Source organism: Schistocerca piceifrons, chromosome 4, assembly GCF_021461385.2.
Source record: "Schistocerca piceifrons isolate TAMUIC-IGC-003096 chromosome 4, iqSchPice1.1, whole genome shotgun sequence".
Classification (NCBI taxonomy): Eukaryota; Metazoa; Arthropoda; class Insecta; order Orthoptera; family Acrididae; genus Schistocerca; species Schistocerca piceifrons.
In genome coordinates this window covers 573,364,840-573,381,931 of record NC_060141.1, presented here as the reverse complement: position 1 = coordinate 573,381,931, position 17,092 = coordinate 573,364,840, and the positions used below count along the sequence as shown (strand labels likewise).

General features: G+C 38.2%; 1 protein-coding gene across 1 annotated transcript in view; it reads left to right on the top strand.

Annotated features, from left to right (window-relative positions):
• LOC124794900 (pre-mRNA-processing factor 6) overlaps positions 1-17,092 on the top strand; it is a 75,758-nt gene that overhangs the window by 37,563 nt on the left and 21,103 nt on the right. Inside the window, exons 11-14 of the mRNA XM_047258600.1 lie at positions 1,581-1,723; positions 2,091-2,269; positions 4,454-4,669; positions 16,523-16,686. Of these exons, the coding sequence (XP_047114556.1) occupies positions 1,581-1,723; positions 2,091-2,269; positions 4,454-4,669; positions 16,523-16,686 (702 nt within the window). The remainder of the gene's footprint in view (positions 1-1,580; positions 1,724-2,090; positions 2,270-4,453; positions 4,670-16,522; positions 16,687-17,092) is intronic.

The following is a 17,092-nucleotide window of genomic DNA, read 5'->3' as shown; positions in this document are numbered from 1 at the left end:
AGTCTCTTTATTATTTTGTTCCCGGTGTAGATCCAGTGTACCATATTTCGTTCCACCATATTTTTTGTCTGTTTATTTTCTCCACATTTTATCCATTTCTTAATGACTGCAAAATGAATGATTTTCAGGTATTAAAATGACATTTAGGTTCTGTGATGAAAATCACAGTGATATAATTAAGGTGAGTTCCTAAAGAAGGTTTACTACATTTTACTTTGGATACCTTTATCAAGTTGTGATCATTTGTATTGCTGGTATTGTTATTACAATTAATAACACAGTCATTATTAAAACTGGTGATCTCAGTACAGTTGGAAGGCTGGAATTCATTAAATGAATCCTGAAGATCTGATTCTGGGCCTAGGGAGCTTAGAGATTTAAAGAACAAAGAATCTAATGTAACAAGATATAGGATGCATTTTGTTTTTGTTTTGCTTAAACATCATCTGTGCCATCCGGAGAGTTGTTCTCGCTCTTTCAGTCGTACTGTACGGAAATTGAACTCACCAAAAGTGAAGTAAAAAATACACAACCTTATTTCCGGCTACGCTTTTGAGCTGTCTTTGCCTAACTGTAATGCTGTCAGTAACGAACTCTTCACTTAAGTGAACAGCTATAATGTTGTCACATCGTTACACATCAAGTGAGATAAATAATGATGAAATTCAAGGTTGTAATCATATATAAGAAAATTTGTCATGACATCTTATCAATATATTTAATACATCTTTGCTTATACAATTATCTCAGGATATTTAACGGATTGTCAAGAATGCAAATATGTGTTATTCGCTCTTCTGGCATTATGCCAACATTACCAAAATTATGACTGTGTGACTTTCATTGTTGTGGCATTACAAAGTACACTTTTTTAAACTTCTGTTATAGCAGGTGTTGCGTTTTATCCTACACTGTCACAGCATCACATTTGAGGTGTTTCCATTACAAAGGATAAAGTTTTCTGCGATTTTGCAAAATTACTCCAGGCAAATGTTGGGGTGGTTCCTGTGAAAAGGGTACAGCTGATTTCCTTTGTGATCCTTTCGTTAACTGAGCTTGTTCTCCATCTCTAATGATGTTGCTGTCAACTCCCTTCTTCCATAACAGAGGACATGAAAAATGTAACTCACCAATGCACATAAGTCAAAATCATTTTAGCACATCATGGTTTTGGAATAAGAGGGATGGTACCATAGCATGCTATTTGTTATTGCTGTAGTGCCTGATTTCAAAATATCTTTATGGATTGGTTGTATGCTGAAGCAAGAACTGAAGAAAACTTGAGCACACAAGGATTTAATTGTACTGTCTCCAGTATTATTCTAGTATGTCACTTTTTACTCGTGCTCCACTTACTATATACATAATCTCATCATAACACTTTTTTTAATGGACTTTGCCATATTTTTTTTATTTTCATCATTTTGCCATTTATTTAACTAGATTATTTCCAAGCATTTATTTGCATTGATGTGCATTTATCCATAAATATTGTAGGTCAGGAAACTTTCTTGTATAACAATTTTTTAATGGTGTTCTTCCTTTCTGTGTCTGAATGTTGTGTCTTGTATTTGTCACAGATTAGAGACATACGAAAATGCTCGTAAGGTCCTCAATAAAGCAAGAGAAAATATACCTACTGACAGACAGATTTGGACAACTGCTGCCAAACTTGAGGAGGCCAATGGGAATAATCATATGGTGGAAAAGATCATTGAGAGAGGTAAGCAGATTCATTGCAAAATGCCTCTGGCTAGAAATCGTCCACTTTAAAATATTATTTCACAGTAACAATGAAAGTCTTATGAGACAAATAAGCCAGTTGTAATTTAATGAAAATGTTCTCCTTGTGTTTCCCACATTTTTGTTGTTGTGGGCTCCAGTCCAAAGAATGGTTCAGTGCAGTGCAGCTTTGCATGGTAGTCTATCCCGTGTAAGTCACTTCATTTCTGGATTACTGCTGCAACCTACACCCATTTGAATGTGCTCTCTGTAGTCAAGCCTTTGTCTCCATCTACAATATTCATCTCTCACATTTCCCTCCACTGCCATATTTTCTCACATTATCATATATTTTCCTCTTTTTGCAGCAATAACATCTCTGAGCTCAAATGGTGTAGAAATCAATCGTGAGCACTGGATTAAAGAAGCAATAGAAGCTGAAAAATCAGGTTCTGTTCACTGCTGTCAAGTATTGATCAGAACCATAATTGGACATGGTGTTGAAGAGGAAGACAGGAAACACACTTGGATGGATGATGCAGAGTCTGTAAGGAACCACTTTAAAACAATGAAATTTATAGCATTTGAAAAATTAAACTGATGTTTTAGTGACAGTATTGTGAAAAGGATAGTTGCTACTCACTGTATAGCAGAAATGCCGTTTCGCAGATAGACACAACAGAAAGACTGTCAGACGAGTAAGCTTTCAACCAAAAGGCCTTAATCTTAATTCGAGAACATACATGCACAAACACACTTGCAAGTGCAACTCACACACTCACATGTCCAAAGTCTCTAGCTGCCGAGGTCAGACTAGCCTCGGCAGGTCCTGTCTTTGTGAGTTGCATTTGCATGAGTGTGTATGTGTGTGTTGTCTACTTCTGAAGAAGGCCTTTTTGGTTAAAAGTTTACTTGTTTGACAGTTTTGTTATTGTGCCTATTTGCAACTCAGCATCTCCACTATATGGTGAGTAGCAGTTATCCTTTTCATAATACTGTCATTATTCTATACTGTATTTTTCCCATTTTTTTAAACAAATGATTTAGATTCCACTTTGCTGCTTGGTAGAATGACTTCAAACTTATAAGTGAAACTTCACAAGAACACATTGTTGGTGATAGATAAACAGGGAATGAATTTAAATTTTTAAGTAATTCTTAACTTTTTCTCGTTGTTCAAGTTGTCTCATTAGTATATGTCCTTACAGACCAGAAAAATAAAATGTAAATCTAACACTGTTGAGTATAAGGTGCCAAAATTACTTTTAGTTATTAACAATTGTAATGCATCATTGTATTTAGAAAAGAAATGTGACTAGGATAACAGCAAAATCTAAAACTGCAATTGGAATACAACCTGGAAATGAAGGTTTGATGCTAATGGTAGCAATATATTTGTGGTGATCTGCCAGGTGTTCTTGGAGTAGCTGGTGCTTTTCAACAAATCTGGTTGGAGTCTAGGCAGTGAGTACACATAATAACACAAGTTACAATACCTGAAGAAGAGCACGTGGCAGTTATCAAAATATTTTACATGAAATGGAATCAACAGTTCTGCGGCACCCAAAAAGCTTGCCATTAAGCATATTTATTGCTTTTAAAAACCCATTAAAGTGTGATGAGATACATAGTGTCAGAATTTGAGATAATTTTATACTCTGTATTGAAAATGTGAAAGAACTCGTCCCTTTTCTGGTAAAAATCAGGTGGTTACTTGAAACAATGAAGCATACCTCTTGATAGGAAAAAGCCACAGCTCATTCCAGTCTTAGCGTTACAAGATAATTGCATAGCATTACAGACCTACCTCATTGGTGCACGGCAATTGTAGAATCATGGATTATATTTCATGCTTGTACTTGATGATTTTTGGAACAGAATCAACAACATAAATGTCACAAGCACCAGTCACGTGAAACAGTGTTTACTGTGATCATATGTGAGATCCAAAAGACTGAGGTAGCAGACTCCAGGTTGGTACTGTGATTCTCAATTCCAGAATCATTCAAAAATTTTGGTGAAATACATGAAATACAAGAAGAAGTAGTCCTTAAGATCATTAAGTGTAATACAATGTACATAGATAAATGAAAAGACCTGGTGTTGTTTGATTGGCAATCAGTCAATTTTCAAGGAATGATCACATAAATGTGCCTTTGGGAAAGGCAGATGCAAACCATGGGGGACTGTAATTTTCCCAAGAAGGAGGTTGCTTACAAAACTCTTATTTTGCCAATTCTTGACCATTGTTAATCCATATGGGTCCCTTACCAAGTTTTAATAATGGGAAACAGAAAAGATTCAAAGATTGCTGAATATTTTGTCATGGGTTTGTATAGTTAGCAAGAACACAGTACAGAAATGTTCAGTAGTCTCCAGTGGGTGATATTATGGAAAGGCACTGCACATCAGAGAAAGACTTGTTCTTAAAATTACAAGAGCCTGTGTTCCAATATGATTCAAGGAACACAGTGCTTCCTCAAATTTACATATCACATAAAAAGAAAGAAAAAATCAGAAAAGGGAGACTGTAGCCCTCTGTATGGCAGGTACTGACTGCATTCCTTCCTTTACACCATTGCAACTGGAAGAAGGGAAAGTGACTGTGGTTTACTCTCTGCTGCGTGCTGTGTAATAGCTTGTGATGAACAGATGTAAATGTAATGTTGTGATGTTATAAACTCTTGCACATGTCCTGTTTCTTTACTGACTTTACTGTTTTATGTTTCAGTGTGCACAACAGGGAGCATATGAATGTGCTCGTGCCATTTACGCCCATGCACTTGCAACTTTTCCTAGTAAAAAATCAATCTGGCTCCGTGCTGCATATTTTGAAAAGAATCATGGCACCAGAGATTCTCTGGAAGCACTACTACAGAGAGCAGTAGCACATTGTCCAAAGTCAGAGGTTCTTTGGTTAATGGGTGCCAAATCTAAGTGGATGGCTGTAAGTGTACTACTGTTCATATTGTTCATTATGTGTCTCACACATCATCCCAAGCAAGAATTTGTTTGCCTTCCCTCTTATATAAGATATACGAAAATGTTGTCAGTACTATCCAAAGTATTATAAATTTCTGTGGGAAAAATTAGTATCCAAGCAAAATGTAGAATTTGTAGATGAAAGGATAGAAGTACTGGCATATTGAATGTTTGAGTCAGGTTTAAAGGTAATCTCAGTCATTGGTAGAGTGTCACTCTAGGTAGAAAATTGGTTTGCAGTTTTAGTTTGTTAGAAAGGTTACACATTTGGTGGCTGTATGAATTATGTGGTTACGTGTCAGTTCTTTGTATTGAGAAAAATGTGTTAAATGTTTTTAGTGTCAGAAAAATTCTATATGGTACATTTGAGATCAGTTATATTAGAATCTGACATAAATATTTCTTTGTACAGTAGTATGAAAAGAACAAAGATTGCTACGTATCACATATAGGAAGCACTGAGTGACAGGTAGGCAATCAAATGAAGACTGCTAGATAATTATAAATTGTAGGACTAAGTCCTTTATCACATGTAATTGTGTTTGTACAATAGTTGTGTATAAGTAGTCTTATTATGTGAAAAATTAAGAGCTTTATCCAGAAATTTCACTTAGCTGTCTCAAGGATAAATATAATAGGATTATTGTCAATCAGTGGCACAGTGTTGGCACAAGAAGTTGATTATCCTTATGAAAACTTAATCTACAGTAGTGTTAGTGCTTGTTTTGTGTCACTTTACTAGAAAAGGCGTGTTGCAAAAACAAAATGTGTGTTATTGAAAGAAATATACAAAGCTTTGTCTTGAACAGTTAATTTTGAAACTGAGAGACTAGTAGAGTTTACTTTAAATAAAAAGTTAACAACTTTCCAGAATCTACTGCTTTAGACCAGACTTTTTATGTTCTGTTATAACTTTCAGTTTACAAAGCAAAGTTTTGTCAATGCATCTTTGTGTACTCCCACTTAAATTGAACTTAACATACTCATCTCTATGCGTCCTGCCAATAAGATTTAGATTTTTAATGGTTTCATGAAGTCACGTAAGAAAAATGCTGAGAAGGTTCCTTTGAAAAGGACACACTCAGTTTCATTCGCCAGTCCAAGCTTGTGCTCTGTCTTCAATGACCTCATCATCAGTAGGATGCTAAAGACTCATCTTTCTCCCATGGAGTGAGATGCTTAATATTGTGCTTTCTTCTGCAATCATTTGGAATGAGTTGCTTAATTGTTTGCAGTTCATGTAATTTTAGTAATGAAATGGCTTTGCTTGTTAAATCATTGGAGCTGTAGGTTGCCACAGTAAAACTATCTTTGATTGATCATCCACTAATGTTTCTTTACGTTAATTGTTGTTTGAGAATATTTTAATAATTAAGAATATGGCTATGCTTCATACACACATCAAAAAAAAATTTTGCATCACCTCAATTCCAAGAGTTCCGGAACATGTACAGAAAATTGGAATAGACATCTACATAAACATCATTTCTGCCCTTTTGTATTGCTCATGAAAACCACACATTGCTTGTTGTACCACCACACAGCGAGACCTACAGAGGTGGTGGTCCAGATTGCTCTACACACTGGTACCTCTAATACACAGTAGGACATCCTCTTGCATTGATGCATGCATGTATTCATCATGGCATACTATCCACAAGTTCATCAAGGCACTGTTGGTCCAGATTGCCCCACTCCTCAATGGTGATTCAGCGCAGATACTTCAGAGCGGTTGGTGTGTCACATCATCCATAAACAGCCCTTTTCAATCTATTCCAGGCATGTTCGATAGGGTTCATGTCTGGAGAACATGCTGGCCATTATAGTTGAGTGATGTCGTCATCCTGAAGGAAGTCATTCACAAGATGTGCACAATGGGGGTGCGAATTGTCGTCCATGAAGATGAATGCCTCACCAGTATGCTGCCAATATGGGTGCACTATCGACCAGAGGATGGCATTCACGTATCGTACAGCCGTTATGGCACTTCCATGACCACCAGCGGCGTACGTCGGCCCCACATAATGCCACCCCAAAACATCAGGGAACCTCCACTTTGCTGCACTCACTGGACAGTGTGTTTAAGGCATTCAGCCTGACTGGGTTGCCTCCAAACACGTCTCTGACAATTGTCTGGTTGAAGGCATATGCGACACTCGTCAGTGAAGAGAATGTGATGCCAATCCTGAGCGGTCCATTAGGCATGTTGTTGAGCCCATCTGTACCATGCTGCATGGTGTCCTAGTTGCAAAGATGGACCTCGTCATGGACGTCCGGACTGAAGTTGCACATCATGCAGCCTATTGCGCACAGTTTGAGTCATAACATGATGTCCTGTGGCTGCACGAAAAGCGTTATTCAACATGGTGGTGTTGCTGTAAGGGTTCCTGCGAGCCATAATCCGTAGGTAGCGGTCATCCACTGCAGTAGTAGTCTTTGGGCAGCCTGAGTGAGGCATGTCATTGACAGTTGTTGTCTCTCTGTATCTCCTTCATATCCACCGTGGTCTAGGGGTAGCGTCTTTGATTCATAATCAAAACGTCTTCGGTCCCGGGTTCGATCCCCGCCACTGCCTAAATTTTGATACATAATCAGCATTGGCGGCCGGCATAAGAAGTCAGCTCATTCTGCCAACGGCCTTGTCAAAGAGGGCGGAGGAGCGGATAGAGGTTCAGGGCACTCTTTTGTCCTAGGGGTGGGAAATTGCCCCTAAAGGTGGAAGAATCAGCAATGATCAACGACATGAGGATGCAGAAGGCAATGGAAACCACTGCATTAAAGACACGTAACGTGTATCCACAGGACATGTGGCCTGTATTTGAAGAAGTGTCATGATGATCTCTCCATTGGCAAAAGATTCCGGAATAGTCCCCCATTCGGATCTCCGGGAGGGGACTGCCAAGGGGGAGGTTACCATGAGAAAAAGATTGAATAATCAACGAAAGGATAACGTTATACGAGTCGGGGCGTGGAATGTCAGAAGCTTGAACGTGGTAGGGAAACTAGAAAATCTGAAAAGGGAAATGCAAAGGCTCAATCTAGATGTAGTAGGGGTCAGTGAAGTGAAGTGGAAGGAAGACAAGGATTTCTGCTCAGATGAGTATCGGGTAATATCAACAGCAGCAGAAAATGGTATAACAGGTGTAGGATTCGTTATGAATGGGAAGGTAGGGCAGAGGGTGTGTTACTGTGAACAGTTCAGTGACCGCATTGTTCTAATCAGAATTGACAGCAGACCCAACACCGACAACGATAGTTCAGGTATACATGCCGACGTCGCAAGCTGAAGATGAACAGATAGAGAAAGTGTATGAGGATATTGAAAGGGTAATGCAGTATTTAAAGGGGGACGAAAATCTAATAATCATGGACGACTGGAATGCAGTTGTAGGGGAAGGAGTAGAAGAAAAGGTTACAGGAGAATATGGGCTTGGGACAAGGAATGAAAGAGGAGAAAGACTGATTGAGTTCTGTAGCAAGTTTCAGCTAGTAATAGCGAATACCCTGTTCAAGAATCACAAGAGGAGGAGGTATACTTGGAAAAGGGCGGGAGATACGCGAAGATTTCAATTAGATTACATCATGGTCAGACAGAGATTCCGAAATCAGATACTGGATTGTAAGGCGTACCCAGAAGCAGATATAGACTCAGATCACAATATAGTAGTGATGAAGAGTAGGCTGAAGTTCAAGACATTAGTCAGGAAGGATAAATACGCAAAGAAGTGGGATACGGAAGTACTAAGGAATGACGAGATACGTTTGAAGTTCTCTAACGCTATAGATACAGCAATAAGGAATAGCGCAGTAGGCAGTACAGTTGAAGAGGAATGGACATCCCTAAAAAGGGCCATCATAGAAGTTGGGAAGGAAAACATAGCTACAAAGAAGGTAGCTGCGGAGAAACCATGGGTAACAGAAGAAATACTTCAATTGATTGATGAAAAGAGGAAGTACAAACATGTTCCGGGAAAATCAGGAGTACAGAAATACAAGTCGCTGAGGAATGAAATAAATAGGAAGTGCAGGGAAGCTAAGACAAAATGGCTGCAGGAAAAATGTGAAGACATCGAAAAAGATATAATTGTCGGAAGGACAGACTCAGCATACAGGAAAGTCAAAACAACCTTTGGTGACATTAAAAGCAACGGTGGTAACATTAAGAGTGCAACGGGGATTCCACTGTTAAATGCAGAGGAGAGAGCAGATAGGTGGAAAGAATACATTGAAAGCCTCTATGAGGGTGAAGATTTGTCTGATGTGATAGAAGAAGAAACAGGAGTCGATTTAGAAGAGATAGGGGATCCAGTATTAGAATCGGAATTTAAAAGAGCTTTGGAGGACTTATGGTCAAATAAGGCAGAAGGGATGGATAACATTCCATCAGAATTTCCAAAATCATTGGGGGAAGTGGCAACAAAACGACTATTCACGTTGGTGTGTAGAATATATGAGTCTGGCGATATACCATCTGACTTTCGGAAAAGCATCATCCACACAATTCCGAAGACGGCAAGAGCTGACAAGTGCGAGAATTATCGCACAATCAGCTTAACAGCTCATGCATCGAAGCTGCTTACAAGAATAATATACAGAAGAATGAAAAGAAAATTGAGAATGTGCTAGGTGACGATCAGTTTGGCTTTAGGAAAAGTAAAGGGACGAGAGAGGCAATTCTGATGCTACGGCTAATAATGGAAGCAAGGCTAAAGAAAAATCAAGACACTTTCATAGGATTTGTCGACCTGGAAAAAGCGTTCGACAATATAAAATGGTGCAAGCTGTTCGAGATTCTGAAAAAAGTAAGGGTAGGCTATAGGGAGAGACGACTCATACAATATGTACAACAACCAAGAGGGAATAATAAGAGTGGACGATCAAGAACGAAGTGCTCGTATTAAGAAGGGTGTAAGACAAGGCTGTAGCCTTTCACCCCTACTCTTCAATCTGTACATCAAGGAAGCAATGATGGAAATAAAAGAAAGGTTCAGGAGTGAAATTAAAATACAAGGTAAAAGGGTATCAATGATACGATTCGCTGATGACATTGCTATCCTGAGTAAAAGTGAAGAAGAATTAAATGATCTTCTGAATGGAATGAACAGTCTAATGAGTACACAGTATGGTTTGGGAGTAAATCGGAGAAAGACGAAGGTAATGAGAAGTAGTAGAAATGAGAACAGCGAGAAACTTAACATCAGGATTGATGGTCACGAAGTCAATGAAGTTAAGGAGTTCTGCTACCTAGGCAGTAAAATAACCAATGACGGACGGACCAAGGAGGATATCAAAAGCAGACTCGCTATGGAAAAAAAGGCATTTCTGGCAAAGAGAAGTCTACTAATATCAAATACTGGCCTTAATTTGAGGAAGAAATTTCTGAGGATGTACGTCTGGAGTACAGCATTGTATGGTAGTGAAACATGGACTGTGGGAAAACCGGAACAGAAAAGAATCGAAGCATTTGAGATGTGGTGCTATAGACGAATGTTGAAAATTAGGTGGACTGATAAGGTAAGGAATGAGGAGGTTCTACGCAGAATTGGAGAGGAAAGGAATATGTGGAAAACACTGATAAGGAGAAGGGACAGGATGATAGGACATCTGCTAAGACATGAGGGAATGACTTCCATGGTACTAGAGGGAGCTGTAGAGGGCAAAAACTGTAGAGGAAGACAGAGATTGGAATACATCAAGCAAATAATTGGGGACGTAGGTTGCAAGTGCTAAAAAAAAAAAATCCAAACAACATTGCTTTGGTTCACTCCGAGACACCTGGACACTTCCCTTGTTGAGAGCCCTTCCTGCCACAAAGTAACAATGCAGATATGGTCGAACCGCGGAATTGACCGTCTGGGCATGGTTGAACTACAGACAACACGAGCTGTGTACCTCCTTCCTAGAGGAATGACTGGAACTGATCAGCTGTTGGATCCCGTCCATCTAATAGGCACTGCTCATGCATGATTGTTTACATCTTTGGGCTGGTTTAGTGACATCTCTGAACAGTCAAAGGGACTGTGTCTGTGATACAGTATCCACAGTCAATGTCAGTCTTCAGGAGTTCTGGGAACTGGGGTGTTACAAAACCTTTTTTGATGTGTATATATTGCGTTGCCTGACATAGCTCTGTCCACGAGTTCAAACTGGAAAGCAGAAGCAGATCACGTAGTAGTTCATGATGGGAAGGTTACCTGTCAAAACATTAACTGTGTTTTAATATTTTACCTGGGCATATTCCCATGACCTATTCAAACTGTCACATTAAATTCCTCTTGTTTACAGTCAGGTAACAGTTATTCTACTGACCCATCTTCCTATTTGTTATACTGCTTTCTAAACTTGCAGATCTCTTGAAGTCTTATGTTACCAACTTGGATTTTGATACAAGAAACTGTGATCTGCTATAAGCATCATCATTGTACTTGTTTCCAGCATATGATATGAATCCAAGATTTCTCTCAACATCAAGTTTTGTACTCCCATTATGTGCCCCATGGAAATCATACAAAAATATTTAAAGTTCTATCCCATTACTTAGAGTTTCCATGAGATGTTTTCAAGGGGCAAACCTACTTTAACTCTGTGGGCACTTTGTTCTTCCATCCAAACTGTCTGAATCCTTTATCTGATCTAGCATTGTGCATTTCACAGTTGTACACCGATTAAGGATATTTGTAGAAGACCATACTATCAGAGATTCTTGACGTGCGTGTGTGTGTGTGTGTGTGTGTGTGTGTGTGTGTGTGAGAGAGAGAGAGAGAGAGTGTGTGTGTGTGAGAGAGAGAGAGAGAGAGAGAGAGAGAGAGAGAGAGAGAGGTGTCAAGTCAGGTGCCTCGTGATGCTAAAGATGCTCTTTATTTTCTTCATTATGCTTTAACAGTATTATAAAAAGGATAGTTGCTACTCACCATTAGATGGAGCTGCTGAGTCACAGATAGGCATGACGAAAAGACTGTCAGAAAGGAGCTTTTGGTCGCTATGTATTCTTCAGAAACATTCAAAATAGACACACACACTTGTATACACAACTCACACCAACTCACACACACATGACCACAATGTCTGGCTGTCTGTTGCTGCTGGGGCAGCCATAGACTGTGACCGTGTGTGTGTGTGTGTGTGTGTGTGTGTGTGTGTGTGTGTGTGTGTGAGTTGTATTTCCATGTTCTTGTATGTGTGTGTGTGTGTGTGTGTGTGAGAGAGAGAGAGAGAGAGAGAGAGAGTTGTATTTCCATGTTCTTGTGTGTGTGTGTGTGTGTGTGTGTGTGTGTGTGTGTGTGTGTGTGTGTGTGCGTGTGCGTGCGTGTGTGTATGTGTGTGTGTTTTGTCTGTTTCTGACGAAGATTTAGTTGGCCAAAAGCTCACATTTTGACAGTTCTTTTGTTGTGCCTATCTGGGACTCAGCATCACTGTTATATAGTGAGTAGCAATCTATCCTTATCATAATATTGTCATGTTCCATCATGGATTTTCCAAGTGATGATCTATGTTTTTCAGATGGGCACAGAAAAAGGCTGTTAGAAATTGAGCTTTCAGCCAACTAGGCCTTCACCAGAAACGAACAACTCACACACACACACACACACACACACACACACACACACACACACACACGACCGTTGCTATTAATCACATAGCAGAGAGCTATGTGGTGAGTAGCAATCTAGTCTTTTCATGATATTGTCATATGCTGTCCTGGATTTTCCAAGTGGCAGTAAATGTTTTTTGGACCTTTGTAGAACTTGATGGGAAGACAAGTGTATAGATAGTCAAAAATATCATTGGTAACAGATTCAAACCTATGCTGTCCTTATTAGCAGAGTGTGGAATTACTACTTCTATGCAATCCTGAGCCTAACTGGGCTGATTCTTAAAAGACATTACAAGACTATGAAATACCCATTGATGCAGAACTGGGACTTGATATTATTAACAGCACTTCTTTTATGTTGCCTTTATGTATGAACTTATGTATTTCTGCCAATATGCAGTAATACCTTTTGGTTTTCCCTTCTTAGTTTAGTATACATTTGCCATCTGCACTCTTAATACCCGCAAGAAAAGCAAGTGTCTTCAGTCCATGTTTCAGTGTGCATAAAATCTTATTTCACAAACTAGATAGAATCATACAAGTAGAGTATTGTACAAGCTTATGACAATGGTTTTGGTACAATATTGTAATAGTACATCAGCAGTGTGAAACTTGAGCTTCTCCCAGCATATCAATTGCTCAGATAACTTCTGGAAATGGATCAGGGTAACATGAGTTGTCTATCAGTAACCAATGAGGTTCAAAACATTGTGTGTGTGTGTGTGTGTGTGTGTGTGTGTGTGTGTGTGTGTGTGTGTGTGGTTTGAGGTTTTCGGGCGCTAAACAGACAAAACATTGTATTTTTAGCTCTGCTTTTAATTTCTTCTAGACACTCCCCTGTTAATAATGCAAATATCGTGTGCCTACTACTTGACACAGTACAAAATTCAGACAAAAAAGGCAACTGCAAACAGACTGCACCTCTAGCTCTTACACAACTAAACAACCTGTTCTTAACAATGCTCGTCTGAGAAATGATGCATCATGTATGTTGCTGATTTCACTAAAACCCATAAAGTCAATCATTGTATGTATTTAATTAGCGCATAGTGAGTTGACACATAACATCATCCTTTTGTGAATGATACTTACTATCTAATAATGTTTATCATTAAACACTGGAGCTCTGCAGGTAACCACACACCACACTATTGAAGTGTTAAGTAATAGACAGGAACATAAACGAGATTGTCCAGAAACTTAGCTATGAGGTTAATGTTTTTTGTGAAAACTAAAACACACACACACACACACACACACACACACACACACACACATACACAAACAAATGAGAGGTAAATGCTTTAAGTAAAAATGCAAAATAAATGCATGATGAAATAAATAAATGAATAGAAATGTGAAGTGATTATACATACAACTTTAAAATTATTTGAGGTATTGCAAAATGAAAAACAGAAGTTACACTGTGTATTGTATTTTAATTCTGTAGTGTGAAAATATTTCATTAAGTATAGTTGATTGTAGAATGCAGACAAAATATGGCATGGTTGGCCATATTGTTGTGAATTACATCTGAAATACTAATGAAAATGCTATGTAGAGGATCAATGGACAGGTCACAAGTTAAAGTGAAATAATGCCATAATTAAATAACATTAAAAAGAACTCCAGTGGTTGTGGGGGTAATTAGAAAAACTGTCTAGAAAGTGGCTGACATTGCTACTACATTGTGCTGTACAAATTCAGGACAACTTTTACAATGAGAGAGACTAATTCATTTGTGTAAACAAAGGTGAGAAATAAAACACAGGTAAAGATGCTAACAGGCAGTGAGAGGTAGAAAACAGAACATGAGACATCAACAAAGGATAGATGATATAAAGTAACAGTTTGGAAGGAAGCCAATGGCAACATTAACCAGATACTGGACAGTCCTAATTACACATAAACAAGACTGAACTTGCAGATGAAGGTTTCCAGTAACCCCTTTCTTCAAAGTTAACAATAAACACACACACACACACACACACACACACACACACACACACACACACACACACACACAGAGAGAGAGAGAGAGAGAGAGAGAGAGAGAGATTAGATTTAGATTAGATTAGTTTTCATTCCATAGATCCGTGCTGAGGAGATCCTCGTGGATGTAGAACATGTCAATATATTTTTTTTTTTAAAGCTGAAATAACAATACTAGTAGTATGAATATATAAAATACATCATTTGTTTCTATTAAAAAATTCGTCAATGGAGTTGAAGGAGTTGGCCACTAGTAAGTCTTTCAGGCTCCTTTTAAACTGATCTTTATTTGTAACTAAATTTTTTATGTTTGCTGGCAAATTATTGAAGATGAATGTTCCTGAGTAGTGGTCCCCTTCTTGAACTAAAGTGCTTTTAAGTCCTTGTGCAGATCATTTTTGTTCCTGGTATTGTATGTATGAACTGAGCTGTTTGTTGGGAAAAGAGATATATTATTTAAGACAAATTTCATTAAGGAGTAAATATACTGAGAGGCAGTAGTTAGTATACCCAGTTCTTTGAACAGGTTTCTACAGGACGTCCATGAATTTACTCCACAAATAATACGTATTACACGCTTTTGGACTCTGAAAACTTTTGTTTGACTTAAAGAGTTACCCCAAAATATTACACCATATGACATTATGGAATGAAAGTAGGCAAAGTATGCAAGCTTTTTCATTTTTATGTCACCTATGTCTTCTAACACTCAAATTGCAAATACAGATTTGTTAAGGCGTTTCTGCATTTCTGTGGTGCGCTCCTACCAACTGAATTTATTATCAAGTTGTAATTGCAGGAATTTAAGACTGTCAACCTCTTCTGTCTGCTCTTCTTCATACTTCATGCATATGCTGGGTGGAAACCTCTTACAGGTTCTGAATTGCATATAGTGAGTCTTTTTGAAGTTGAATGTCAGTGAGTTGGCTTTAAACCATTTATAAATATCCATGAAAATATCATTAGCAGATCTTTCTAGATCTACACTCGACATACTATTTATTGCAATACTTGTGTCATCTGCAAACTAAACGAACTCTGCTTCTGCTAGTGTAACTGATGAGATGGCCCTAAGATGGATCCTTGTGGGACACCACATGTAATTTCTTCCCATTCTGATGATGACTGATGACTTAATTCACTAGTCCCTTGCACTGACACCCTTTGTTTCCTGTTAGTGAGGTATGACTTGAACCATTTTGCAGCACTGCCCATGACACCATAGAATTCAATTTATTTAAAAGGATGTTGTGGTTCACACAATAGAATGCCTCTGACGAATCACAGAAAATACCTGTTTCTTGTAACTTGTTAATGAATTAAGTACATTTTCACTGTAGGTGTAAATAGCCTTCTCGATATCAGAATCGTTCAGAAATCCAAACTGTGTTCTTGATAATATGTTATTTGTGCTCAGATGGTTGAGAAGCTGACTGTACATTACTTTTTCTAAAATTTTTGAGAATGCTGGCAAAAGTGAAATCGGTCTGTAGTTTGATGGTATCTCTTTATCCCCTTTCTTGAATAGAGGCTTAACATCTGCATGTTTTAGCCAGTCAGGAAATGTCCCAGTTATAATTGACTGGTTACACAAGTAACTTAGAATTGTACGAAACTCACAAGAACACGCCTTAATTAACTTTGTTGATATTTCATCGTAACCACTAGAATGCTTTGTTTTTAAAGATTTTATTATGGAAGTTATTTCTTTTGGTGAAGTGAGTGACATATTCATGTACCTGAAGCTATTTGTAAAGGCTAGTTTCAGATATTCAAGGGCATTATTTACTGACCCTGACAATCCCATTCTATCAGTAACAGATATAAAGTACTTGTTGAATAGATTTGCCACACTATGTCACTCGGTTACTAATGTGTCATCCACCCTTAGTGCTATTTGCTCTTGTTCCTCTCTGGTTCTACCAGTCTCCTCTTTCACTATGTCCCATATTGTTTTTATTTTGTTCCCTGACATTGCTATCTTCTTCTCACAGTGCATTTGTTTAGATGTCTGAATTACTTTTTTTAAATATTTTACAGTATTCCTTGTATTTAGCTAAATCATCAGCATTGGAGCTGAGAGAGAGAGAGAGAGAGAGAGAGAGAGAGAGAGAGAGAGAGAGAGAGAGAGAGAGCGTTTTTGTGTCCTAACACAGCAACCTGACAGCTAGCTTCCAGTTTATTGCAAATTGCTCTGGATGTAATCTGGTGTTATCAGGTTTTCTGTTTCAGGGTGACGTACCTGCTGCAAGAGGAATATTATCGCTTGCCTTTCAAGCTAACCCAAACTCAGAAGAAATCTGGCTTGCTGCTGTCAAACTTGAATCGGAGAACTCTGAGTATGAACGTGCTCGTCGTCTGCTGGCTAAGGCTCGTGCATCTGCACCAACCCCAAGGTAACTGTAATCCGTTATTGACATAAAATTTGAAATCAGGGAAAATGTTGTCGATGCTTCTTCAATCACAGGACTACATATTTTCCATGCTATTTTGTTAAGATGAAAGGTCAGTGCTACATTTTTATGATTGTGCTTGTAATTAGTCAAAAGAAAGTTAGTAAATCTGATGTTAAACAGAAAGTAAATCATATAGGTTTACTGTATTCAAAGAGTCACAAGCAATTTTTTTCATTAATCTTTTACAATGATGGTAGGGATATCAGAGTAATGAATCTCAGTCTTTAGAAACCTGTGGTTGAGAAAGATTATCACATTCGAATAATATTATCGCTTTGCATGCCACTCTTGACAAACTTTCTTAGTGTTTCCTCAGATTTGATGTTCTGTTTGTATTATCAACTTT